The sequence below is a fragment of the Rhineura floridana genome, chromosome 5, assembly GCF_030035675.1.
Source record: "Rhineura floridana isolate rRhiFlo1 chromosome 5, rRhiFlo1.hap2, whole genome shotgun sequence".
NCBI lineage: Eukaryota > Metazoa > Chordata > Lepidosauria > Squamata > Rhineuridae > Rhineura > Rhineura floridana.
Window position 1 is genome coordinate 174,658,632 of NC_084484.1, and position 25,309 is coordinate 174,683,940.

The 25,309-nt window shown below is 41.8% G+C and overlaps 2 protein-coding genes across 6 annotated transcripts; one reads left to right on the plus strand and one right to left on the minus strand.

Moving 5' to 3' along the window:
* Window positions 1–3,261: 3,261 nt before the first annotated feature.
* On the plus strand, window positions 3,262–14,943 carry CREBZF (CREB/ATF bZIP transcription factor). 3 transcript variants are annotated; one of them, XR_009762913.1, is made up of 4 exons: window positions 3,262–4,536; window positions 5,150–5,228; window positions 6,288–6,357; window positions 9,752–14,943. XR_009762913.1 is itself a non-coding variant. In XM_061628941.1 (3 exons), the coding sequence occupies exons 1-2, from the start codon at window positions 3,635–3,637 to the stop codon at window positions 5,196–5,198; spliced, it is 951 nt and encodes a 316-aa protein (XP_061484925.1). In that variant the 5' UTR covers window positions 3,262–3,634; the 3' UTR covers window positions 5,199–5,228; window positions 6,288–7,579. The 3 variants fall into 3 exon arrangements, 1 of the variants encoding a protein (XP_061484925.1); XR_009762914.1 differs by lacking the exon at window positions 9,752–14,943 and adding an exon at window positions 9,617–9,727; XM_061628941.1 differs by lacking the exon at window positions 9,752–14,943 and having other exon boundaries at window positions 6,288–7,579.
* On the minus strand, window positions 11,441–25,299 carry LOC133385591 (transmembrane protein 126A-like). Of its 3 annotated transcripts, XM_061628944.1 has the most exons (6): window positions 25,081–25,299; window positions 22,364–22,447; window positions 17,751–17,871; window positions 16,133–16,326; window positions 13,191–13,305; window positions 11,441–11,667 (listed from the first exon to the last, which is right to left on the minus strand). In XM_061628944.1, exons 3-6 carry the CDS (start codon window positions 17,861–17,863, stop codon window positions 11,463–11,465), a joined length of 627 nt encoding a protein of 208 aa, XP_061484928.1. In that variant the 5' UTR covers window positions 17,864–17,871; window positions 22,364–22,447; window positions 25,081–25,299; the 3' UTR covers window positions 11,441–11,462. The 3 variants fall into 3 exon arrangements, with proteins under 3 accessions (XP_061484928.1, XP_061484927.1, XP_061484929.1); XM_061628943.1 differs by lacking the exon at window positions 22,364–22,447 and having other exon boundaries at window positions 25,081–25,296; XM_061628945.1 differs by lacking the exons at window positions 22,364–22,447; window positions 25,081–25,299 and adding an exon at window positions 20,692–20,816.
* Window positions 25,300–25,309: the final 10 nt, after the last annotated feature.

The following is a 25,309-nucleotide window of genomic DNA, read 5'->3' on the forward strand; positions in this document are numbered from 1 at the left end:
CATTTTTTACAGCAAGCACGTAAAATAAACAAATGGGCTTTGTTTATGGTGTTGTTTGGAACTGCCTCCCTAACGAACCTCACCGGTATTGGTCTGCTCAGTGTTGAGGAAATAGATGAAAATAGGTTTCCCCCTTACCAGGTAAGCTTTAAGGATGGCATTTTTAGCTGGTTACACACTTCTGTTGGGAAATTGATTCCGAAGCTTGTTAGGAGCCACTACAGAAAAAGCTTGTTTGGTAGTGGCCCTGAAACTAATCATCAATGGAACTACCAAAAGGTTCCCACTGACAGATCTTAAACGTCAGGAAGAAACATACAGAGGGAAGAGCTGTTTTAAGTATCCTGGGCCTATACTTTGCAATGTTTTAAAGCTGAGAACCACCATTTTGAATGTAGCATAGAAATAAAAAGACAACTAATGGAGCTCATTAAGAATAGACGTCATATATGCCTTGCAGCAAACATCAGATATTTATTCATTGAAAGAAATTAGATTTTCAGCTGAATCTTATGCATGTTTACTCAGATTTAGTCTCACTGTAAGGTTACTCTCAGGTAAGTGTGTATAGAACTACAGATTTTGTTAGGAAAGAACTTCCCTATAGGAGACATGGTACAACTTAGCATGTAGGTCATACACATGGCAAAGCAGAATGACTGTAGGGTTCACACACCTTCACCTCCTGTGCATATCTAAGCATGGCTATGTGAGTAGATTTGTCACCCAGTCAGAAAGCCCTGCAGGAGATAAAATGAAAGAAAATTCCAGCTGAGGGATTTTGACATATGTGTTTGCTGTCACAGAGCAGCTCAAGGTGTATATGGAGGTGATGGCTGCAATTGAACAGTAGGGTAAATGTAGTAGAGTAGTTGTTGACTGCTTGCCCAGGCCAGCTCTCAATCAGTTCAAATATATGTACCTGTTGCCACTCTAGACAGGCAAGTTATGTGCTGCTGAGCACCAGAGTCCATAATACATCTGCACAGCCTCCAAATAAGCAGGTAAGCATTCAATTCACAAATGAAAGGCAATCTAAACAAGCTCACAACATACTGTGCTTGTAGATCCTTTCAAAGGATCTTTAAAATAATTACTTCCTTAGGGTGGGGATTCTGAACATATTCAAAGGTATTCAGCTCTGGATCTAAAGGCATACTTGTGTGGGGGAATCATGTGAGAGGGGCTACTTGACCAGGTTCATACCATGTGGAGGTTCACACATGCAAGTCAAGCCCTAGATTGGGGTGGGGACCCTGTGGCCCTTCCTTCAGCCTAGCATGGCCAGGGATGGGGGATAACGGGAGCTGTACTAGCCCAGAAACACCTGGAGCACCAAATGTTTCCTACTCCTGCACTAGAGGACTGTAAAATCATGAGGGCTTCGTATGCATGACTGTGACATCACAGATGAAATGCCAGACCCAAATTGTATCACATCAGATACATTGCTTTTCAACAGCACCCATTTACACATTCAGTCGTCAGTTGTCAAGCGTAAAGAAACCACATGATATACTGTATAGATATCCAGGTGAGCCAAGCGTTGTGTGACCATTTACAGATATGCACTATATTGCATGTGTTAGAAACTGTGGCCAAACCAGTCAGTGTAGAAAAACAATATGTACATCATTGCTCAAGAGACTGAGGCATCTTATGGTGATGTTCAATAGCTAATTCGTCATTGTTTACATAAAATGTGTTTTACTTTAGTGTAAGCTTCTGTGAGGTCCTGTTGGGTTAGTCAGTGGAGTACCAAATGACACTTAAAAATGTACAAGACCCTTTTTATTCTGTTGGCCTTTCAGCCATAATTGTTAAAGAATGGGCTGTTCCCACAATCATATCCGCCCATTAAGATCTTCTGGATGGGCTTTGATTTCCATTCCACCCCCATCTGAGATGAAATTAGTGGATATGTGGGGCAGGGTCTTCTCTGTGGTGATGCCTAGGTGCTGGAATGTCCATCACCAAGAGGCCAGTTTGACCCCCCCCCCCAGCTGTTTGTAAAAGAAGGATGCAGACGAACAGGTTCAGAGGAGGGCAACAAGGATGATCAGGGGACTGGAAACAAAGCCCTATGAGGAGAGACTGAAAGAACTGGGCATGTTTAGCCAGGAGAAGACTGCGGGGAGATATGATAGCACTCTTCAAGGACATGAAAAGTTGTCACATAGAGGGCCGGGATCTCTTCTTGATCGTCCCAGAGTGCAGGACACGGAATATTGGGCTCAAGTTGCAGGAAGCCAGATTTTGACTGAACATCAGGAAAAACGTCCTGTTAGCGTCATACGACAATGGAATCAATTACCTAGAGAGGTAGTGGGCTCTCCGACACTGGAGGCATTCAAGAAGCAGCTGGACAGCCATCTGTCGGGAATGCTTTGATTTGGATTCCTGCATTGAGCAAGGGGCTGAACTTGATGGCCTTAGAGGCCTCTTCCAATTCTACTATTCTATGAGTCTATGATTCCAGAGCTTGGAAAAGTTACTTTTTTGAACTACAACTCCCATCAGCCCAATCCAGTAGCCATGCTGGTTTCTAAATAATGATTCTAAATAAGCTTTCAGTGTTTTACTTATTGTCTGTGTGGGAAAAAGGTCGGGAACCACTGCCATCTGTGCCTATACAGAAATAATTTCCACTGGGTTCAATGGTGCTTACTCCTATGCACACTTCTTTGAGTCTAAGATCTGTTCACTAGTACCTAGTGTTACCTATTTATTTATTTCATAGAATCATAGAAAGGTAGAGTTGGAACGGGCCTATAAGGCCATAGAGTCCAACCTCCAATTTAAATTAACAAAATTTATATACCGCTTGATTGTAATAAAACCTCTATGCAGTTTACAAGAAATATTTTTTGTGATGATTTTAGGTTGTTTTAAACTGTTTTTAATGATGTATTCTAAAACTGTTGTGATTCGCCCTGGAACCTATGGGTGAAGAGCAGGAAATACAACTTTAATAATAATAACAACAACAACAACAACAACAACAACATTGCTTGTATATGTGGAATTGTTTTTACGATGTGGAATTTTTATTATGAGTCGATGCTTTTACTATGAAATCGCTTCGGGGTATTTTACCGGACGCGATTCGTCAAATGGGATCAAATAAGTAACGTTTTAAAGTGTAAGTACTTGTCACTATAAATAGTTAAAAGTTTATTAGCCGAAGTGAGCATAAACAAGATTGAGTCCTCCTCTCTTTTCTGTGGATCCAGCCCACTCCACGAACCGTTCCTCGAGGCCTCCGTCACGGGACACTTCCCGCTGGAGGCTTCTCTTCTGAGGTAATTTGGGAGAGCGGGGAGGGGAGCCTGCTCCCGCCATTTTCGGCTCTCCACAGCGGCAACCTTCCAGTCAGTGCGCAGACGCGAACAAGCTGGGCTGGTCTTCTCCGCCATTATTCTCTGACTACGGTGCGAGGCAGCTTGTTTATTTCTCTCTCAAACTAAGCTGCGCTTCACAACGTTGGCGCTGAGGAGAACGGCCCTGACCGAAACCGAGCGGCAGGTCCTCTTATCGGCCTACTTCAGCAGCGTTCTCCTCTTACAACAGGCGAGGCTGTGAAGGGCGGCGGCGGCTTGGGCCGGGGCCTACCTGCTTGCCGCCCGCCGCCATTATGCGCCACAGCTTGGCCCAGCTGCTGGCCACCTCGTCGGGCAGGGGGAGCCCCAGCGAGCCCTCCGCGGCTTGCTCTCTTCCTAGTGAGGGCACGTCCGTTAGGAGCGGCAGGGGCAACGCGGCGGAGGCGGGCGGTGAGGCCGAGCCGCGCCATGAGGAAGCGGCGGCGGATTCGCTGGAGGAGCCGGACAACGAGCTGCTTTTCCCGGCGGGCCTGGAACTAGACGACTGGTTGGAGGCGGCGGTGGTGGCTGAAACCCGGCCGGACTGGGAAATAAATTTCGATGGAGATAGGAGTCCGAGCCCCAAGACTGAGTCGGAGTCGCCGACAGGCTCAAGGCCTGCCCGGCCAGGGAGCAACCGGTTGAAGGCGGCGGCTGCAGCCCGCTTAAACCGACAGAAGAAGAAGCAGTACGTGATGGGGTTGGAGAGCCGCTTGCAAGGCCTGGCCGCCGAGAACCGGCACCTGCGCGACCGCAACCGGGGCCTCTGCCGCCGCCTGCGGGACTTGGAGCGGGAGACCAGCTACCTGCGGGCCGTTCTGGCCAACCAGAGCGCCCTGGGCCGGCTCCTGAGCCATTTGGCCGGGGAGGGTGGAGCCGCGAGAGTGGGGCTCAGGATCAGCAGCAGCCTTTTTGAGGATCATCCGGTGGTGGCGACTGCGTTGGAGACTCCGTTCCCCTGCGACTCGAGCAGCGGCGGCAGCAGCGACCACGATTATGCCCTACCTGTCCCACAGCTAGAAGACTACAAGAGGGCGATTTCTTCCAGCCCCGGCGGCATTTGCCTCCACGTGGACCGGGACCAGGTTTCGGTGGAGTTCTGCTCCGTGTGCGCCACGCGAGCAGCAAGTTCTGCTTTTGCAGCCGAATCACCTTCTCCCTCCTTCGCCTCTAAAATGTAGGGTCAAGTATTCTGCTTCTTCGCTCTTACACAGAACTAATTCTCTGGGTGTCTGGCTGCGATCATCCAGGGGGTACTAGTGGAAGAGGCAGTCAGAGGAAAGAGAGGGAGGAAAACACATACACATACACGATAGAAACGGGGCTAGTCAGAAAACTGGCATGTTGATAGTGCCTCCCTTTCATAGCAGAGAGTAAAAAATGCAGACCTTCACTTGTGTGCGAACAGACGATCATCCTGGGGTTCCAATTTGTGGCATAGGCCACACTGTTGTAATGGAGGACTTGCTTTTAAGGCACGGTGGTCAAAAACCTTTTCCACATTGACTTACAGATGGCATAATTGGAGACTGCCAGGTTAAAAGAAAAACGAAAAAACTAGCAAGAATGATGCCCCAAAGGGGCAACTAGTGTTGGTTGCCAGAAAAATAATGCTGTCTAGCAGATAAAAGTCTAGTCTGCTTTTCTTGGAACTGAGAACGCATAGATGTTGACGTCTTGGCTGGACAGACTTGAGATAAGAATAGTAATATCGTGCAACAGGCAGTTTAAAAAGTGCATGCGAAATTACAACACATCTGTTATACATTACTATTAAACTTCTCTGACAGTTTCTCTTTTAGGTGCTTGCCCTGCCAGGCTCCGTTGTGTAGGGGTTAAAAGAACAGTCGTTTTCCACCTCGCAACCTGGTAAGGATCCATATATTCCCATAATGTGGTATCAAACAGCTTTACATTGATGCTTACTCTGGGGTTTCTTATTTAGTCTGGACCAGACTTTAGAAATGTTCAGAAGCCCTGGAGACGTTGGCCTTGTATGAATGTGGAGAAAGGGGGATCAAAATCAGTATACTAATTGGGATGCTGAGGAAGCCTTTTTAAAGGCACAAATTCCATAGATTTTTTTGTAGAGGTCAGATTTCACTAGTGGGATAAAACACTGGCTTTACATTTATAGGGATCTTTGATTAAAAAGTCCAAACTCTTCACTATTAGCTTTCTAAGTTAGCTGGGGTTAGATACATGTCTAAATAAGAGTACCATGTTCTGACAAAGTAGGATACCTTCTATCTTGCTAATCTTTCTGAGAATGTAAATGAGAACAGTAATTTGCAAATAGGAGTCTTCAACTATACTAACAGATTGTGCAGCTATGTACAGTTTGAAGGCTTCAGTGCATGGATATTACTAAACATCAGTTCTTAAAAATAAGAAAGAATGTCTCCTATAAATCTCTTAAACTGGTGACTGCAGCTCCCTAAATTGTAGTAAAATGAAATTGGCATGCCAATCTGATGTGTTCATCATTTAATGGAAAAAATACAGATATTTTGTTAATGTAGGTCAACAAATGTTAATTTTCATAGTGCTCCTTCAACTGTTCATGCCTAGGGTTGAGGAAAAGTTTCTGTTGACAAACACTTCAACTTTTTCTGCTGTATTAAAATGATTTATATTTAAACTTCTGTAAATTGGGGAAATAAGGGTTGTGAAAATGTAAAGTGGGGTTTCACAAAGAATGTTAAATCTGGAAAAAAGTGTGTCTCATTAAAAGAGGCTTCACCATTTACATTTTCTCTCTCAGTATTTATGTTGAATTAGATATCAGGAGTCTTCCTCCTGTGAAACACATAATTAGTTTTCAATTGGAAGTTAATCTGAGTGCAACACAATGAGATTCTTTGTGAAACCTTGCTGTTTAATAAAGTATATGTGTATTTAGCATCCTTGTTTTTCTTTATGCTGAAGTGGATACAGCTGTCATGGGGCAGAAGAGACGGGACCAGCTGCTGGCACACTTCCTGCTTTATTTTAAAAGGTAGTATGATAAAAAGAGGGAAAGGTAACAGGGCTTTTGCTGCCTTTCACTTTAAAACAATACCACAGAATAATGTGAATGTCTTGAGTAATACAGCCTGTCAAGAAAATGAATATAGTACTAATGTGAAAAGTAACAATGTAAAAAAGCACTTGTTTTCCTTCATCCATCCCCTTGTATTCTCAGTTGTCGAAATTATTTTAAGTACATCCTTTCAAAAGAGTCAGCCTAACCCAAACTATATACTTTCTAAAGTATGCTTAAGACGGTAGCCAAAAGAAGAATTTAAATAATATAAATATGGCTGTTCACGGTCTGCTGTTGTAGTGGAAATGTGCATTCTTATACTCGTATATTTGAAGTCCTATCTTTATAAAGGGCAGCTTCCATCCCTTTTCTGGAGAAGGTTGGCAGCCCTACAAGGGACTTATCTATGTACCAGTTCATATCTTGGTAGAGGCCCCATATATCACTTGCTGTAAATGACTGCCTTCCTAGAAAGTCCCCTAGATATCCATAACCCATGCTTGAACTTGAAAAGATATACCAGTGAATTTATCATTCTAGTTTTATTCAATATTCTGTGTTTTTAATGGAAGCAGTTCATTATATATAGTTCGTCTGGTAAAGCCCCTATGACGTTCTAGTGTTTTTTTTTTTTTTTTAAACCCTACTGTCCAGATCCCCTACTTTTTTTGTTGCTGGTAGCTTTCCAGTTGACAGGCCATCATATGCTGTCACAATTTGCTGAATGGTATCTGAAGTTCATGCATTTTTACAATTGCTTTTCACAATAGGCATTTTGTTAATGTGACATTTATGTGAAAGCAGACATTCTTTTCTTTTGTATGCTTAAAACAGTTTGTTAGATAAAAACATACTGGACAGTTAATTCACCTTGTGTGTCATGGCCCTTTGAAGAATAAGTTGTTGCATCTGAATATACAGGGAGCAGTTGCTAATTCTCAACATGGCAAGTGACACATCTTAGAAAAAGGCTAAAAAATATCTGCAGGGATTTTAGTGCCTATTGAAGCATGTTGAAGCCAAATAACATTGCAAAAAATCTTGCTAATCAGTTGGTTGAATGTTAAGTATTTTTTTGAAATTGAAGCCTTGAATTGAATAATAGTACTTGAAAAATGTGTGAACGTTTCTGTGTAACTAGTTCTGTCATATTGTGAGAACAGTGTCCTAATAAAAAAAATGTGTTGATCTTCAAGATCTCAAAAGGATTTTTTTTCAACCCAAGTTACTATATTTGAATTTCATTGGATAAGATTTTTTAAAAAAATGTTGGCTGCGTGGCTTGTTTGTAAAATAGCTGACATAATATCTTGCTCTAGTTCAGGTTGAATTGATGCTACTGTTCACAATGTTTTTATATGATCAGTGATCCTCTAGTTGTGTTAAGAATTCTTGATTCAGGGTTATTAACCAGAGTTCCCAATTCCCATCCGTGTTAAAAATAAATTGCCATGTATTCCATCCACATCGTCTTCCTCAGGTCATTAAAAGGTCACTGTTGACATGTAGCTCTGCATATGTAAGATAATTTCATAATTATAGCAATGGAATCATCTAATACTGAGAGTAAAATATAATCAAAACCACCTGTTTTCCTTTTTGCTTCTGTACACAATGAATGCAATATTAAGAAATTGTAGAAAAGATAGGTAAAAGCAAGCTACTGTAAATGGCTTACTCTTTACTGTTCCATTTTGCGCTTACCATTACTTTGGACATTAATGTTGTCTGTTGCATTGCTGTGCTGGGAACATCCAGTTTTGATTGTATTGAGTTGATGACCCGCCTTTGGCACTTCTACCCCTCCCCCTTTAACTCCCCAATCATGGAGACTTTAAGGCAACCCTTGCGCTCCTGTTTGAACGAGAGGGCAGGAGCTGTCTTAAAACCTTTGCAAAAGTCTTTCAGGTAGGCTGTGTACTGCTTTAAAGGGCTCTTTCACAGAGCTTTAATCTCTGCTCATCTGGTGAGCGGGGATTATATCCTGCTGCCTTGGCTGTGCAATCTTGTTCCCAGATCAAGCAGACAAGACAGGATTACACCCTGTTCTGCCCATCAGCTGATGTCACTAGTGACACCAGTTGGTGGGCATGGTTTCAGGGAAATGGCTTCATGGGCAAGACTGGACCCCTTGGGTAGTCATAATTGGTCTCGAGGTTTCCCGTCCCTGGAATATATCTAATGACCCACCTTTCCTCCAAGGACCTTATGGTGGCATAATCAAAACAACCTTCTTTCACACTTTCTGTTTACTTTTTGTTAGAGCTTAAAAAAATAGTTTCCTTGTTGATATAGGCTGGTAATTACTTATATAGAGTTTGCTTTAGTCATCACCTTTTTGGAATCTGCTTTCCAAGTAGCAGTGGGGCAGTCATGATCAGGAATGGTGTGAGAGGAGAGAGAATATTCAAGCTGTTCCTCCCATACCATCCATCCAGGACTGGGGGAAGGTGGACTGGTCACTTGGCTACAGAACAATTTGGATTTCAGAAGGCTAGAAACAGTTGCCATTTCACTTCCAGCTTAAAACATAGCATCAGTTATTGGGTCTAGAAGCATCTTGAGTTTTTAAAAATATAGAATCCAGTTTTCACTAGCTATATGAAAATGTGTGAGCATGTGTCAAAGATTTCAGTTCAAGACTCTTAAACGTTGCATAGAAAAACCTAAGGATATGTTTCATGCTCCTGATGCATTCAATCAGAAAATGTATGTGTAACCTTGCTGGGAATGTTGAATGAACAAAGGAGTTTTTTGTACAACTGACCTTACCTGAATTGTAATGATAATTTAAGCAATGTAATTAGAGGTATAACCAGCAAAAGACCTTGCAGAGCATGATTGAAAAGCTGTAGTTTTTTGCATACAATATATTTACTGTGCTCCATTGCAGGTGGAACATAGGGAGCTGTCTTGCACAGTCAGACGATTGATCCATGTAGCTCAGTATTGTTGATGTTGACTTGGCAGCAGGTCTCCTGCGTTTCAGAATTGGGTCTCTCAATTGAATCTGGGGCATTCTGTAGGCAGAGCAGATGCTCTACGACATAGCTGTGATTCAGGCATTCTGGGGGGAAAATGTAAACATTTCCCAAGATGGAAATGGCTCCAATTTTATCTACTATTAACAGTAGTTGATGTACCTCACTATCTGGTACAAAGAATACAATGTGAGGCTGATGGAAAAAAGATTCCAAATACATTAACTTTTGAATGTTGTCATTCTTTCTAGGCCAGCATTATACCACCATTTGGAAAAGAAGGCTTCTGTTTTAGTACCTCACTTCTAAAATGTGATATAAAGTGTGTATGCATGTTCATGCTGCAAATTAACCTCTCTTGTTTTTTGTTTTTTCCTTTTAAACAGCTTAGTAGTATCGTGGGGGGAATCATTATTCTGCACCCTATAGCTTCCTGGAGAGATGGCATAAAAGTAATTACGAAGAGTCATATTTCAAATTGGCATTCAACAAAATGAATACAGTACTCTTTCCATCAGTCTGCTACCATTTAACCAAAAATAGAAGTCTATTATTTGACACTTTTGGACTGGATTTGAAAAGCAGTAGAATCCCAAAAGACGTTTGTGGTGTTTTAGGTAAGGTTTACCTGGCTCTTAGTATGATTTGAAAAAATACACTCCTTAAAGCAGGAGTAGCCAGCCTTTTTGGATCAGAAGACACACTTCAAATTTTGAAAGAGTGCTGGGGGCACCGGTCATAAAATGGCTGCCATAAGACTATTAGAGAATAGTTATGGCGAAGCTTTTCCTGCAATTGTATTTCCACAGTAGGAAAAGCTTGACCTGTTGAATTCCTGTCATACAGCTGCTCCCACCCCCCTGTGCCAATCCTAAACCAAACCCTAGGCTGCCTGCCATCCTGTACTTGCATACCTGGAAGTAAGCCCCATTAAACACAAAGACTTGTTTCTGAGTAGAATTGTATACTGTTGCACTGTAAGTTAACTATGCAGTGAATTCCTAATAAGGCCCTGGTTTTTAACTCCTGTGAGCAGGAGGCATGATTAAGTCTCTTTGCAAAGTTTTCACATTTGCCTTTTGGGGGGGGGATTCTTTATTATTGACCCACACTGATTGTTTAGTAGTATTTGCAGAAAATAACTTATAGGTACTACCTTATCTCAGGTAAACCCAGCATAGGAAAGATGCATCCTTATTTCTAGGGAAAGAGGGCAAATATGAAAATTCCAAGGACCAGGAAAAAAGACAAACAGGAAAAGTGCACTAAAAGGGAGGGCAAGATAGCAGCTCTTTAGGACCCCAAGGATTTCTATTGTATGGTGTCCAGTCACGGCTCTGACCTCACTCATTGGCTAAAAACATTGACAAGCAGGAGCAGCAGGCTGGCTCATTTCATAGAAATTGCTTAGAAGGGTACTTTGACATTTTGCTCCATAACTTACTTTCTAGGAGGACACTTTTTAAAAAATGCTCGGATTCTAGACTACTTGATGTGGCCACCACTGAAGGCCTTTATGGGGGCCATGGTGCCTGTGGGCAATTGGTTGATAACACCCATTAGAACTATAGTATAGAATCCCTGCAGTTACACTGGGTATCAATATCTCACCCCTCTCTGCCTGCAGAGCACTAGAGTAGTCTAGACAATTTAATTTAAAAATCCTCCAGAGCTTTTTAGTGCTTTGCAAGCTTTCTTGAAAAGCCCCTTGCATATAGCTTTGATGCAACTGTCTTTAAGCAAGCATTCATGTGAACCTGGAAGCTACTTTTTTTAAAAAAGGTACAAGCAAGGAGACCATTTACCACAATCAGCAGGAAAACCCATTGCCCCACCCCCAAAAGATTTTAAAGTTCTCATACTGATCTCTTTTCACAATAATTTCTTTCCACTTATACCCCATTTTAACCATAGAATAGTTAAAAAACCAAACCTGTCCTTGACTATGAGGTCCAGGCAGGTTATAACAATTTTAAAATACAATATTAAAAATGAGGCCAATATGCAAAGAGCTACTTTTTTAAAAAAAATTCAGAGGTTTGGTTTAGATAGATAAGAAGGAAAAACCAATCAAATGATGGCTGCACAATTTCAGATTTAATTTTTTAGTTCTTCAGGATCCTCCCCAGGCTCAGGCAACTGGAGCATTTTAATATATATTTCATGATGTTTTGAACTCAAAAATGTGCCAAATGCAACTTGAAGGAGTACAGCAAATTTCATTTTTTTGTAAATAGGCTTGCTAATTGTGATCCAGTACCGCAAGAAGTTTCTTTTATCTGGCAAGGGAGCTGTGCAGGACCTAGAGAAAAAAGATACATGAGCGTTAATGTTTAATCAAGGCTAATTTCAACTGGTATTCTATCTGTGGCAGAGAAGCAGTTTGCTAGTTTAAAAGAGCTGGTAAAGTAGGGAGAAGTCTCTTCTCAGTTGCTGCAGTAGTCTGAAGCTTTTTGTCTGCTCAGATACGGAGTTTATTAGGAGATGTTTTTTAAGATTAAGCAGTCAAAATGGGTGCTAGCCCAATTCTTACCAACAAGCATACTAGATGTCACATCTCTGTCTCTCTCCTCCTGTGCTACCTCAGTTTTGCTTGCTTTTTCTATGATTATGAAGTTCTATATACTGGCAGAAGACTTGCTAATCAAAGCATTAATGAGAATAGATAGGAAACTGATTTAAGTGGTACCTGAAAATGTGCAGAAAGGTGTTCTATAAACTAGTAGCTTCGTATTGTTGCCAAAATATAGCGGAGTTACAGGCACAAATGTATGAGCTTACTAAAAGTATTTAAAGTATAAGAGAATCAAGCATAATACCAAGAATGTCAACTCAATTTTCTGCCTTATCTTGGAATTTTATAGCTATTCATTTACAATGGATGTTTACAACCACTTTGGGTTTGGTCCATTATCCATGCCTGCATTCAAATTGCCCCTTCGGACTTGTTCAGCAATGAAAGAACAGTAGAATGCTTGCGATTGAAGCAGATTACCCTCAGGCAATGAATGTCTGAATAGAGACATCGAGGGGACACTATCTTTGGAATTAAAATTTAGGTGATCACAGAAAATGGATGTTGAAAGCAATGTGTGCATTTTAAACTGAAGTTCCAGTTTAGGGATTTGCCTTGTAAAGGTGAACAGCACTTAGGTCCCTGTGAACATCTGCCAGGGAGCGCCTTGGGTAGAACTGCTTTTGCTGCGACTTCCCTCTAAGGGCCCCCCCAATCCATCTAACCAGGAGCCAAGACTGCTGCTACTCAGCCAGTAGTGGCAGAAGCAGGGCACAGCAGAGAGCAGCTGCTACCACAAGGTAGCAATAAGGGGGAGGGAGTGGCTTCTGGGAGAGGGAGGAAAGAAACAGACCACTGTCTTGGCTCCACTAGAGTCCTTTCACCTATTTGCAGGGAAGCAGAAGGAGCCGAGAGAAGACCTTTCCCCAACCCTATGGGATTAGCATTTAAGAGGATGTGGCCTTTGGTAGCCTCAGGATATCGTAAGTAGGGACCAGCAGGGAGGAGCTCCTGGACCTTTCACTCCCCAAATACCAAAGCAGGTGGAGCAAAGGCTATTGGGATGAAGTGATTGTACCGCTGGGGAAGGGCAGGTGGAGTTGAAGGCTTGATCCTGTATCTGCTGTGAATCCTCAATAAATCATGAATAGCTGCACTTGGCTTGTTTAGTCCTCACCAGGGGTTTGAGTTGAATATAATTTCCCTTTCAAGTGCCCCTTCTCCAGGAGGGCTACATAGTTCCAACAACAGCAGTCTTCCCTCCCACCCAGTACAATTAATTTTCCAAGATGGGTTATGTACCCATATACCTTGCTGCAGTAGCTGCATTCAGAGATAAAGCTAGGACAGTAGGGTAAAAACAGCCTACAACTCCTCCAATTAAACCTCCTCTGACCCAAGTACAAGTTGCACAGTTTAGATCACCTGGAGAAAAAAACAAATGAGTTGGAAAACTGCATTTAAAATTATCTCACTGAAATCTGCAGACATGAGAATTTATTGATTTACTGACAACATCCCTATGTGCAGGCTTGGATGGCAGCATTTTAAAAACAGCTTTCCTAATTTGCATGAGATATTGTCAAGCTAATGAGAAGCTGCTCACATTTCATTAGTAAAAGTATTGCTACAAAATATCTCAATGGTCCTCTAAGTGCAGTGAGCCTTGAAAAGGGAAGCCAACACATTGGCTGTATCCACTGCACTGTGGAAACAGGAGGTTCCAGCACTATAGACTACTCTTCACCAAAATGCAGACAATGACATCGTCCAGAGAGAGGTGATTCTTCATACAACCTAATATACGGGACTCTGAGAAACATCACCATTCCTTAACTGGCCAAAATGGAAGGTTGTGTGTTTTATGTTATTTTAACTGTGCTGTCCTGCAATTAACATCTAAAAAGAATGTTCAGGGAGGTGACTGAGTGAATAGATGGATCTTTTTGAATGCAAGAATGAAGTGTATCCTATACCAAAAAGGGGCAAATGGCAGGGTTGATTTGGTTTAAATCACTTCTCTAAAGGACTCTGTTTTAATTATTTAAATCACAGTTAAAATCACTAATGTGGAAGATTCTACTTAATCTTTTTTAGTAGAAGTACATTATTGTTTAATAAAGATGTACATTTCATTAGAAGGTAGGTACACACTAAGCAATTCTGAATGAACTTGTAAAGTAATTCAGGAAATGAACCAGCTGCAACTGTTCAACTAATCATGATATTTTTGTCATGTGCCAGAATCACCGCCACCGAACAGGCTTTTAAATTGTACTAATAAAATTGTTCTTCTGGTTATTTTTCTTCTTTAACAAACAACATAATAAAACATGCATAGGGATTTTTGAATGGTTAACTATTTCATCAAGCGTTTTATGTAGAGGCCTTATGTCAGTCTGCATCTATGTTGGAATTACTTTTTAAAATATTTTTAAAGCTTTTTTAAAAAAGATGTTTTGTTTTAATATATTTTAAAGTCTGTTTCATGGTGTATTAGAGTGTTTTTGTTTGCTGCCCTGGACTGCTGCTGGGAGGATGGACAGGATATAAATTTAATACAATAAATAAAAAAGTAATGTTTTAGGTAAATTCTTTAAAAAATAATATTTAGGTCATTTTAACCAAATCAACATGAGAAACTTAAAATATTGGGTAATACAGTTAACTCAGCCTTTTTTGTCTTGTTAATTGTCTGGAAAAGAAAGACAAGGTTTCCTGCCTTTTCAGTTCCCAACATACTTCTTAATTTAGAATGAATTAGTCCAAAGGAAGGAAAATTCTCTCTATGCCTGCAGAAGAGGCAACTACTGAAGAGCTGGAGTTACCACTTCAGTTGTCTCCATCTCCTCAAATTCTCCATTCATTGACCTTTTCTATCTTTTCACTTAAAGAGACAAGGCCTTGAGATAGAGCACTTCATGTATACCACCTCCAGAATAGGACTGATCAGGTTATCTCCATCTCCATAAACTGCTGTTAACGTATTCATAGAATTAGAAGTTATATAATTAGTAGTCATAATATCTTTCACCTAGGCTCTTTTTTTTTACTAATTGTTTAAATCAGATTTCAAAATGTTCTTAACAAAAATAAATACATTTAAATTTAAAAAATCTAGTATTTGATTTTTTAAAAAATCATTTTTTTTAACCCTATCAAATGGTCCACTTATTGAGAGTTTGTTTTTGGCTGCTTAAGAAATGTACAGAAATAGTAGAGCCAGTGTGGTGTAGTGGTTAAAGTGTTGGACTAGGACGGTTCAAATCCACACACAGCCATGAAGCTCACTGGGTGACCTTGGGCCAGTCACTGCCTCAGAGGAAGGCAATGGTAAACCACCTCTGAATACAGCTTACCATGAAGACCCTATTCATAGGGTTGCCATAAGTTGGAATCGACTTGAAGGCAGTCCATTTCATTTTCATTTCAACACTAATTTGGAGATGTAGATTTACTTAGCAAAAAGGGTTCGTCCTATTTTACCACCTTTAAGACACTTGAGATGCTGCACTAGAATATTACATACTGTTTTAAAGAGCAGGTCCTCTTCCCTTATTTTAGGCCAAGGGTAAGTAACCTTGTTGCATGGCGGGGGAAATAGTTGGAAGTTGTTTACCAGCAAAGGGGCCAAAGCTAAAACTGGTGGACGCTGTCTTTTTCATTCATCTTCTCTCACTTGCACACATGCACCTCATTTCATTTATCGAAGGGAGGGAGAGCAATACAGCTTCAAACAGACAAAGGGGCACCCTCTTGCTTGCTCTTTGCCACTCCTAGGCTGACACTTTCCTTCCATCCGCAACACCTCATTCCAACACTGTCCTCCTGTGCTGGGGGGCGGAGACTACTTTCTCTCAGTCTATAACGGTAGGAAAGCAAGCTGTTGAGGCAGGAATATTTCTCCAATGGTAGTTCAGTTTTCCTCCCATGCAGGGCAGTGCTTGATCAAGCTGAGTTTCAAGAGATGCTGGGGGGGGGGGGGGGCTGCATTCAGCAAGGCTAAGGGCTCTAGGAAGGTGTCGTAACTATTATAAAAAATATGCCTACATGCTGGCTACGCTAAAGAACAAGTTGCCATAACATACATAACAATCAGCAATGAGCAATGCAGATAGAAGCAATCCAGCGTGTTTTGTTATTAATCTGGGAACAATGTGGTTCTATGTGGCCGAGGCTTTTCCAGCCAGCCAGGGTAGCCAGCACAGACATTTCAAAGGCTATAGTTTGGTTTCAATGCAGAGAAACATACCTTCCATTAAAGGTGTGACAATCAAAACATTATAAGCAACCACAGTGAAGGCGAATGGTGTAAAAACCACGGACAAAGCAGATATGGTACGAATTTGGGTAATATTCAGGACACGCCTAAACATACTATTCGCTATTAAGCCGCACAGACTTGCATTTAATGCAAGGAAAAAGGGTCCACCTTGAAATAAATTCCTGTTGGAGAAGGAGAAAAACACAGTTGAACTATTGCCAATAGTGTTCAGTCTAAAGTAATTATCTACAAACACGGTGCATTACTAAAATTCTATCCCTCTTGTGTGCAATACAAATAAGCGTATTTCTGAAACCAGACAAGCTCAGCAATTTGGGGGGTTTGTTCCTGAGCACTACTGGTATGTCACCATCTCCAAAAAGTTTTCAGAGCTGTCAGATTCATCCACTGGCAGTATTAATTCCCATGGTTGTAACAAAATACCTAGGGTTGCAATCCTACCTATTTACTTTAGCATAAGCCCTGTTGAAATCAGTGAGGATTACCAAGTGCCCATAGGATTGCTAATTAGAATTGCCAGGTCTATGCCTGGAGCAATAGTTGTCCTTTTACAAAGCTCTGAGTCTCCAACAGAGTATGCAAACATTACATTAACAGGTATTGGAGATGGAGCAGTAGGAACCATACTAAATACATCCTCTCTGCTTCTAGGACAAGCCTAGTAATTGGCCTGAAAGCTGGCAAATCTTGGCAAGTGTGTTGAGCGGTTTGCTGGTTTCTGGGAGAAATGTTTTACAATGAGAAATTACATCCTAGAATATAAAAGGTAAAGGTGTCCCCGCACTTGTAGTGTGAGTCGTTTCTGACTCTTAGGGTGATGTCTTGCGACGTTTACTAGGCAGACCGTATATATGGGGTGGGATTGCCAGTTCCTTCCCCGGCCTTTCTTTACCCTCCAGTATATGCTGGGTACTCATTTTACTGACCACGGATGGATGGAAGGCTGAGTGGGCCTCGACCCCTTTTACCGGAGATTCGACTTCCTCCTTCCTTTGGAATTGAACTCCGGCCGTGAGCAGAGCTTTGGCTGCATTACCGTCGCTTACCACTCTTGTATAAAAAGCAATATATGTTCATCAATAATTTCAATTAACTACTTTCCCCAGTCCCTGAGGCTGGCTGCAGGTAACTTCAGCGTGCATCCCAATGAAAATTGCACACACGCACCCCAGTTCAGAAAGGGTGATTGTTTAGACAGAATGGCTGTATAACAGGGGGAATGGACAAGAAAGGTGGTTTAATTTTTTTCACTTGCAGATTTTAATTGTCAATTAGCATGCAACATCCATCACAATCTTTAATGTTTATCTTCTGAATTCTGGTAGTCAGGTAAATAGCCTTCCCCATTTTTATGAAGAGAGGAAACCAGAATAAAGATGTTGTATGCAAAGCAACATGATGAGTTTGGGCAGAGGTTTGAACACTCTGCTTCCTTACAGTATTTTCCACTGTATCATGTGGGGTTAATTTTTCTCCTTAACCTATTTGCATCACATACCACTTTTACAGATTCTTGAAAGCTTTGAAAATGGAAATTGTCAAAAGGAAATATTTAAGTGTTTTGATATTTGCAAAGGTCACTCACTGATCTGCTGCTGAAAGCCGTTCAAACCTCTCTTTCAGGATTTCAAATCGGTCTCTTCCTACAGTATGAACTTTTTTTTCCTTAATAGGTTCTAGAAACTCTCCCTCTGCCATTGTAGTCCCTGGAGCATTAGGAAAGAAAAGGAGACGGGAATGATTACATAAGTGTGTGTGTGTGTGTGTTTATTAGGCACATAATATGATTGAAACAGGAGCCAGGTGTGAGGATTTGTGACATTGTTATAATCCAGAGGAGCCAGCGCATATCCATGTAAAGTCAGTTATTGGACTGTGTTGCACTCAGTATAGACCAAGAAGTAGAATTCTAGAAAGAAATATGCATATCACTGGAAGAAGAATGGTCTGAAAGCATTTAATAAAAATTCTATTGCTGCAGCTGAGCAGGTCTGGCTTTTTAAACTGCCTGGTACCATACATAAGCTGCAATAAGCTCCTTTGAAGAAGATCTGTGCAGAAGTGAAATGTGTAATTCAAATGACGGGGCCAAGCTAGACAAGATATTGCGAGATCTATGATCAGGTTGCCTTTAAAGAAACAAAAACTGACAGCTAAACACCAGCTTGATGTCCTTCAAAACATATTCATGAGGCAGATCCTGGGCTTCCTCAAGGTGTCCCTTCAGCCCACTTAAGAGCAGAGCTCGGCCTCCCTTCCCTGTCAGCAAAAATAGATCTTGCATATCTTAGATATTGGCGAAGGATATCTAATATGGAAGATTGTTCCCTCGTCAAACTCTGCTGGGATGAACAACAACGGATTGGGGGTTGGGCCCAAGGGTGCCAAGAAATACTAAAAACTTACAGTCTCACCCTGGGAGAGTATCTAAGCCTCAACCACCTCAAGCTCCGTAATTGGGTTTTTGATCATGACGCAAACCAAGATCAGGCAACAATTGTTGCAGCGCCCTTCTCCCCTTGGTTCCCTCTATTTAAACCTAACCATGCCAAACCACAATATTTTGACGTATTAACGCATCCCTCCCTACGAAGATCATTTACTGAACTCAGATTTCAAACGATGGCCTCAGCTTATCTTGACAGGAGATATCTGGGAATCCCGATTAAGGAGCGCAGATGTGTTTTTGGCTGTAAGCAGATAGAGGATATTGTTCATTATCTTCTTTTCTGCCCCCTGTACAAAGACCCTAGAAAGAAATTTCTGACCACTTATATCTGCCCCCGCCGGAGGGTAGCCCCTGATGTCCTGGTGGTAGAGCTACTGGCTGACAATTATAAACAGGTTACAATTGCAGTGGCTAATTTTGCCTTAGCTGCCAAAAAGCTAAGGGCAAGTTATATTAAATCTTTAACAGACACATGTCCGCTGTAATATTATTTTTTTAAATTTTTTTATGGTGGTTATATGACTGTTTTTTTGTACTGTGCAAAGGCCTATGGCTAAATGCAATAAAGTTGATGATGATGACAGCATATTTCCCCTAGTGCTGTAGTCATCTGATCTGCACGTTCCTCCCCACGCCCAGTTGCTTTTAACTAGAACAAATAACAGAAGATCCATTAATGGGATTGTTTGGCAATCGCTCAGTTACTACTTTTCCCCCCAATTTAGTTTGATAGGATATAAATAATTTGGCAAACGCTTTGGTGGCAAAATCTAACCCAGACAGTGGGGTTGTCAGGGGGCAGGTATAGTATCAACTTGTATCCCTTAACTTTCAGCTATATAAGTGAACAGCTCCACAATTCTAGGAAAAGCCAAGCAATGAAGGGGGTATAGCTCAGTGGTAGAGCATGTGCTTTGCATGCAGAAGGTCTTCATTTCAATCCGACATTTCTAGGTAGGGCTAAGAAATAATCCTGTCAAACCCTGGAGAACCACTGTCAGTCTGCATTTAGGTGAACCAATAAGCTGACTGGCTATGAGACAGCTGCCTATGTTCCTAAGGGGAACACGGGGTTGAATACTAGGCTTCCACACAGTATTTTCCTCTGTATCATGTAGGCTGAACACCTCTACTATTCAGCCACCATCAAATGGAGACCTATTGGGACTGGGCAGGGGGGACACCTGACTGACCATCTACTACCAAGCCAGGTTCAAGGTCCTTGTATTAATTTACAAAGCCCTGAACATCTTAGGTCTAGGGTATCTTAGGGACCGCCACCCTAAACCCTTATATCCCAGCTCAAATACTGAGATCATCTGCAGGAACAGCGTTGGTCATATCTCAAGTTGGTGAGGCTCATTTAACATCGATACGAAATTGAGTCTTCAGTGTCGCTGGCCCAATTCTCTGGAATGCTCTGCCAACAGATCCAGCAGGCGTTTTCTGTTTTAACCTTTAAACGCCTGCTGAAAACCTTTTCTGCCAGGCTTATGCAGGCAATTACGATGTCCTTTTGCAGTATTTGACCTTTGCTTTTATTGGTTCTTACTGTAGTTTTTATATGTTGTAAACTGCTCTGATGTCTTTTTAGAATGAAATAGCAGTATACAAATATATTTATAAATAAACAAAACCTTTTACAGCCTGAGGGCTGCATTCCAGTGGTGGGTAGGGCCAGAAGCAAAAGGTGGAGCAATGGACACGACACCTTTGTACATTAGGCTATATTCCAGCCACAAAATGGAAGAGATTTCTACACATGTGTCCATCCAGGCAAGCATTATCACAGTGCAAGGAAGCATTCTGGTTAGGCAAAAGCATTTGAGGGGGGCACAAAGTAGGGGCAATGAGGGGTGAGGCTGGGCACAGAGAGGCCTGGAGGTCTGCATTTGGCCCATGGGCCTCAGGTTCCCCATCCCTGTATTAAGGGGTACAACACTGCAGCTTGAGATTGATAGACAAATGGTCGAGGAATATCTAATTACTTCGAACAAGTTCAAATCTCCAGGGCCCAATCAACTGCATCCTAGAGTAAAAAAAGAACTGGCTGAAGAACTCTTGGAACCACTATTACCTTCGTGAAATCATGGAAGATGGGTGAAGTGCTGGATGACTGGAGAAGGCCTAATGTCCCTATCTTCAAAAAGGGCAAAAAGGAGGGACCTGGGAACTACAGACCAGTCAGCATGACATCAAACCCTGGGAAAATTAGAAGATTAGAAAGTGGTCAATCTGTAAGCACCTTGAAAGCAATGCAGTGATGACTAAAAGCCAACATGGATTTGTCAAGAACAAATCCTGCCAGACTAATCTTAACTCATTTTTTATCAGGTAGCATCCTGGTAGACTGTGGGAATGCTGTGGACATAATATATCTCGACTTCAGCAAAGCTTTTGACAAAGTGCCCAATTATGTTCTGATTAGCAAGCCTGTGGGCTGGATGGAACAACTATCAGGTGGATGCACAGTTGGCTACAGAATCATACTCAAAGAGTGCTTATCAATGGTTCCTTCTCAAACTGAAGGGAGGTAACAAGCGGAGTACTGCAGGGCTTGGTCCTGGGCCCAGTGCTCTTCAACGTTTTTATAAATGACTTGGATGAGGAGGTGCAGGGGATGCTTATCAAATTTGCAGATGATACAGAATTGGGAGGCATAGCTAATACCGTGGAAGACAAGCAAAATTCAAAGGGAACTTGATAGGCTGGAGCATTGGGCTGAAAACAACAGAATGAAATTTAACAAGTGCAAAGTTCTACATGTAGGAAAAAGAAACTAAATGTATAGTTATAAGATGAGGGATACTTGGCTCAGCAATACTATATGTGAGAAGGATCTTGGAATTGTTGATCGCAAGCTGAACATGGGCCAACAGTTTGATGTGGCTGCAAAAAAGGCAAATGTTATTTTAGGCTACGTTAACAGAAATATAGTTTCCAAACTGCAGGAAATACTATTTCCCCTCTATTCAGCACTGGTTAGGCCTCATATTGAGTACTGCATTCAGTTCTGGACACCGTACTTTAAGAAGAATACAGACAAACTGGAACAGGTTCAGAAGAGGGCAACAAGAATGATTGGAGACTGGAAACAAAGCCCTACGAGGAGAGCCTGAAAGAACTGGGCATGTTTAGCCTTGAGAAGACTGAGGGGAGATACGATAGCACTCTTCAAATACTTGAAAGGTTGTCACTAGAGGAGGGCCAGGATCTCTTCTCAATCATCCTAGACAACAGGACACGGAATAATGAGCTCCAAGTTACAGGAAGCCAGATTTTGGCTGAACATCAGGAAAAACCTAACAGCAGTACAAAATGGAACCAATGACCAAGGGAGGTGGTGGGCTCTCTATCATGGAGGCATTGAAGAAGTAGTTGGAGAGCCATCTGTCGGGTATGCTTTAAGATGGATTTCTGCATTGAGTAAAGGGTTGGACTCAATGGCCTTATAGGCCCCTTCCAACTCTACGATTCTGTGATCCTGCGAACATGTTTCTGTTCACTGCATATTCAGTCATCTTTTCCCAGAGAGGTGAATAGGAGCCAATCACTTAAATAGATGAATGCAAAGCTGGGAACACCTTGGAACACTAAATTTATCCCATGAAATTCCAGCGCCCAGGGCAGATTTTGTCCTCCACACTGCATATTCTTAATTATAGCCCATTGACCTTACCCCATGGAACTCAATAGGACCAGTTAAGAACTGAGTCTTCATGCTTACTTATTTAATCATTAGTCCTTACCTTTACAAATACCTTTTCAACATCATGCTTAATGGGTCCAAACCTCTCATGTCGAGGAGGGGGAGAGAAGGAATCTAGACCTGGCTAAAAGGCGATGAATCCAATCATATTAATGCATAAACTTCTGAATTGTGTCCATGTACTGCTAGGAAAACTTCCCCAAATACACATTTCCTCTAGGGAAGCATAATCAACCCCCACGCCGCCAATTATGTTTCGCTTCTTTCAGTTAATAGTCACCGCTGTTAATTTATAGGTATATGCCTACAATAAACAAAAAATCTACTGGCAAGGCCTTGCCAGAATTAGATGCCACCAGATTGCTTCTGAACTATGGCCGTATGTGGCTGTGCATAACCAGACCATTAACACTACCTGCAGTGGGAGACTGGCATCACCTCACAGGTCCTTCCTGTATGGTCACATCCCTTATTTCCCTCCATCTGCACGTTGCAGAAGAAGGTCTGAAAAGCAGAGCCTGCTGCACACAAGTAGACTTATCCTGTAATTGAAAATCCCAATCATGAAGAGTTTTTAACTGGGGATGGGATGGGGAGAGCCTACACATATAGAGCTGGTTCTCCTTTTCAGGACTTTCCCCCAAAGCCAGGAGCAGGGCCCTCAAGGGTGGTCCTTGTCTCTCACTCCACCTAAATTAACCACATGGTTTTGCATGCACAGATAGGACTTTTGTCTTCACATACACACACATTCTTATCAGAAACTGGCTCCCCTACTTTTCAATCTTTTTCTTAATGATTTGCAAGCAAGATGCCTCTCTACAAACTTTCATTCACCCAAAATAAGTGATCATAGATGCCCCATTTTGTTATATGCAGATGATGCGGCCCTTCTTTCATTCTCCAAAGTTGGCCTCAAATGCTTGCTACGTGTCTTTATGTCATACTGCACTGACAACCATTTAACCATAAACTTCTCCAAAACTAAAATCCTAGCTTTTACAAAGCGTACCACAACCTCTGACTGGACAATTAATGGCCAACAAATCGCTCAGGTCAAGAGTTATAAATATCTTGGCATAATGTTTCACTCCTCTCTCTCCTGGGCTCCACATATCCGTGCGGCTGTCTCGACAGCCCGGACAACAGCGAAAAGTATCCTACGCTTTTTTTATACCAGAGGGGGGCAGTTCATTCCTGCAGCTATTCAGGTTTTTCGTTCAAAGGTCATTCCTCAACTTTTATACGGTGTCCCACTCTGGATTCGTGCCTATAATTCCTCTTTAGATGCAGTACGTTCTAACTTTATACGTCAAATTTTTGCTGTCCCAAGGTGCGTACCGAATGCTGCACTTAGGCTAGAAGCTGGCCAAACTTCGATTGAATACCAAGCATGGGCTCTTGCATTCAACTATTGGATCAAACTCTCTTATGACTGTCCAATTGGTTATTTAGCATCTCTTTGGAAAGATTCCTATCTTTCACTGTGGATGAAAACCTTTCACGGCAAACTTCCCAGATTAGGTCTTTCTCTAGAATACTTATCTTCCCTAGATATAACCATGGCCATACATACTATTTGAACCCGACTAAGGGATTTAGAACTACAAAGCTCATATGCTGCAGCATCCAAAGTTTGCTCTCCTCTGTATTACAACTTGAGCTTTGACCCCCAGAATTATGCCCCTTACCAGGACTTTTTAATGGTTCCAAAATTCCGAATTGCATTCACCAAGGCTAGATTCAACTGCATAACCTCTGCATTATTGGAAGGGAGATACCGGGGTACCCCTTATAACCAATGCAATTGCCCCTGTAAGACGGGCGGCACAGAAACACTTTTACATGTTTTCTTTGACTGCCCATTATACTCTTTTGAACGTAATAAATATTTAGTTCCAATCACCAAAAATCTCTCTAACCAATTCCCTGAGCATCTGCTACTATGTCTTCTGAGGGGCTCGAACATGATCTCTATGCTGTCTGTTGCCAAATTTGTCCACGCAGCCCAAAATAAGCGATCACAAATTTCATTATGAACGTCTCATAACGATTTTAGCCTGTTGTCATATTTTATTTAGACATTTAGTATCTCCATTTTATAGTATATTATACTATCTTGTACTACTTACATTTTCTTTTACTTGTGTATCTATACTCTCTGTATGGGTCTATGACCGCAATAAATTTTATCTATCTATCTTATCAGAAACTATATTACTCTTTATAGCAGAATTCTAAAAGCACTTGAAGACGTTTATGCTTGCATGAACATCGTTTTTTAAAAAAACCAAGCCTGAGACAATATCCTTAACCAAAAACAGCTGGTTTGAGATTGTAGGGGGAATTTCAGGCAATAGTGATGGAAATTAAACTTGAAACAGAAACCTGCAGAGTGGACGGTTTCTGTAGTCATCTCCTCCCCAAAGCCTTCAGATAGTACCACTCTCTTCACAAGAAATAAAATAAAAACATACGATTCATACCTGCCAATTTTCCCTTAGGCAAGCACCCCCCCCAATAAATAAGCAACGGTGCACACTCCCGCGCAGAAGTAAGGCTCACTACAGCGAGCAGGCCTAAATAAGCAGAAACAGAATCTTACAGACCAGTCCCCCACCACGTAATCTCAAACCCATTAGGCTCCGTAAGCTTCCCATACAGGAAAAGCCCCCAAGCTTTCAACGTATGTCCTTGATCGCCTATTCCTCCGACTACGCAAAAAAGAAAAAAAAAAAGCCCTGCACAAATACTCACCTGGTGTTCTGCAGCATTCACTAACAAGAAGCTCTTTAACTTTTATTTGGTGGCACAGCCCCACCTCAAGGACTTATCTTTAGCCGCGCTCCGCCGCTCGCGGTTGCTTCAACATCGCGGCAGCCAGGCACATACCCTTCCTGTGGGCGCCGCCATCTTGTCTAGGCATATGATGTTCCCTCCGCTTCGGTAGAAACCCGCTCTGATAGGTCCGTTCCCTGCGCGGAGA

Coding starts and splice junctions, on each gene's coding strand:
- CREBZF (XM_061628941.1), top strand. CDS start 3,635: ATGCGCCACAGCTTGGCCCAGCTGCTGGCCACCTCGTCGGGCAGGGGG. Junction 4,537..5,149: donor CCCTCCTTCGCCTCTAAAAT/GTAGGGTCAAGT, acceptor CTTCTCTGACAG/TTTCTCTTTTAGGTGCTTGC.
- LOC133385591 (XM_061628944.1), bottom strand. CDS start 17,863: ATGGCAGAGGGAGAGTTTCTAGAACCTATTAAGGAAAAAAAAGTTCAT. Junction 16,327..17,750: donor CGGCTTTCAGCAGCAGATCA/GTGAGTGACCTT, acceptor CTTCTCCAACAG/GAATTTATTTCAAGGTGGAC. Junction 13,306..16,132: donor TGTCACACCTTTAATGGAAG/GTATGTTTCTCT, acceptor TTTTTTCTCCAG/GTGATCTAAACTGTGCAACT.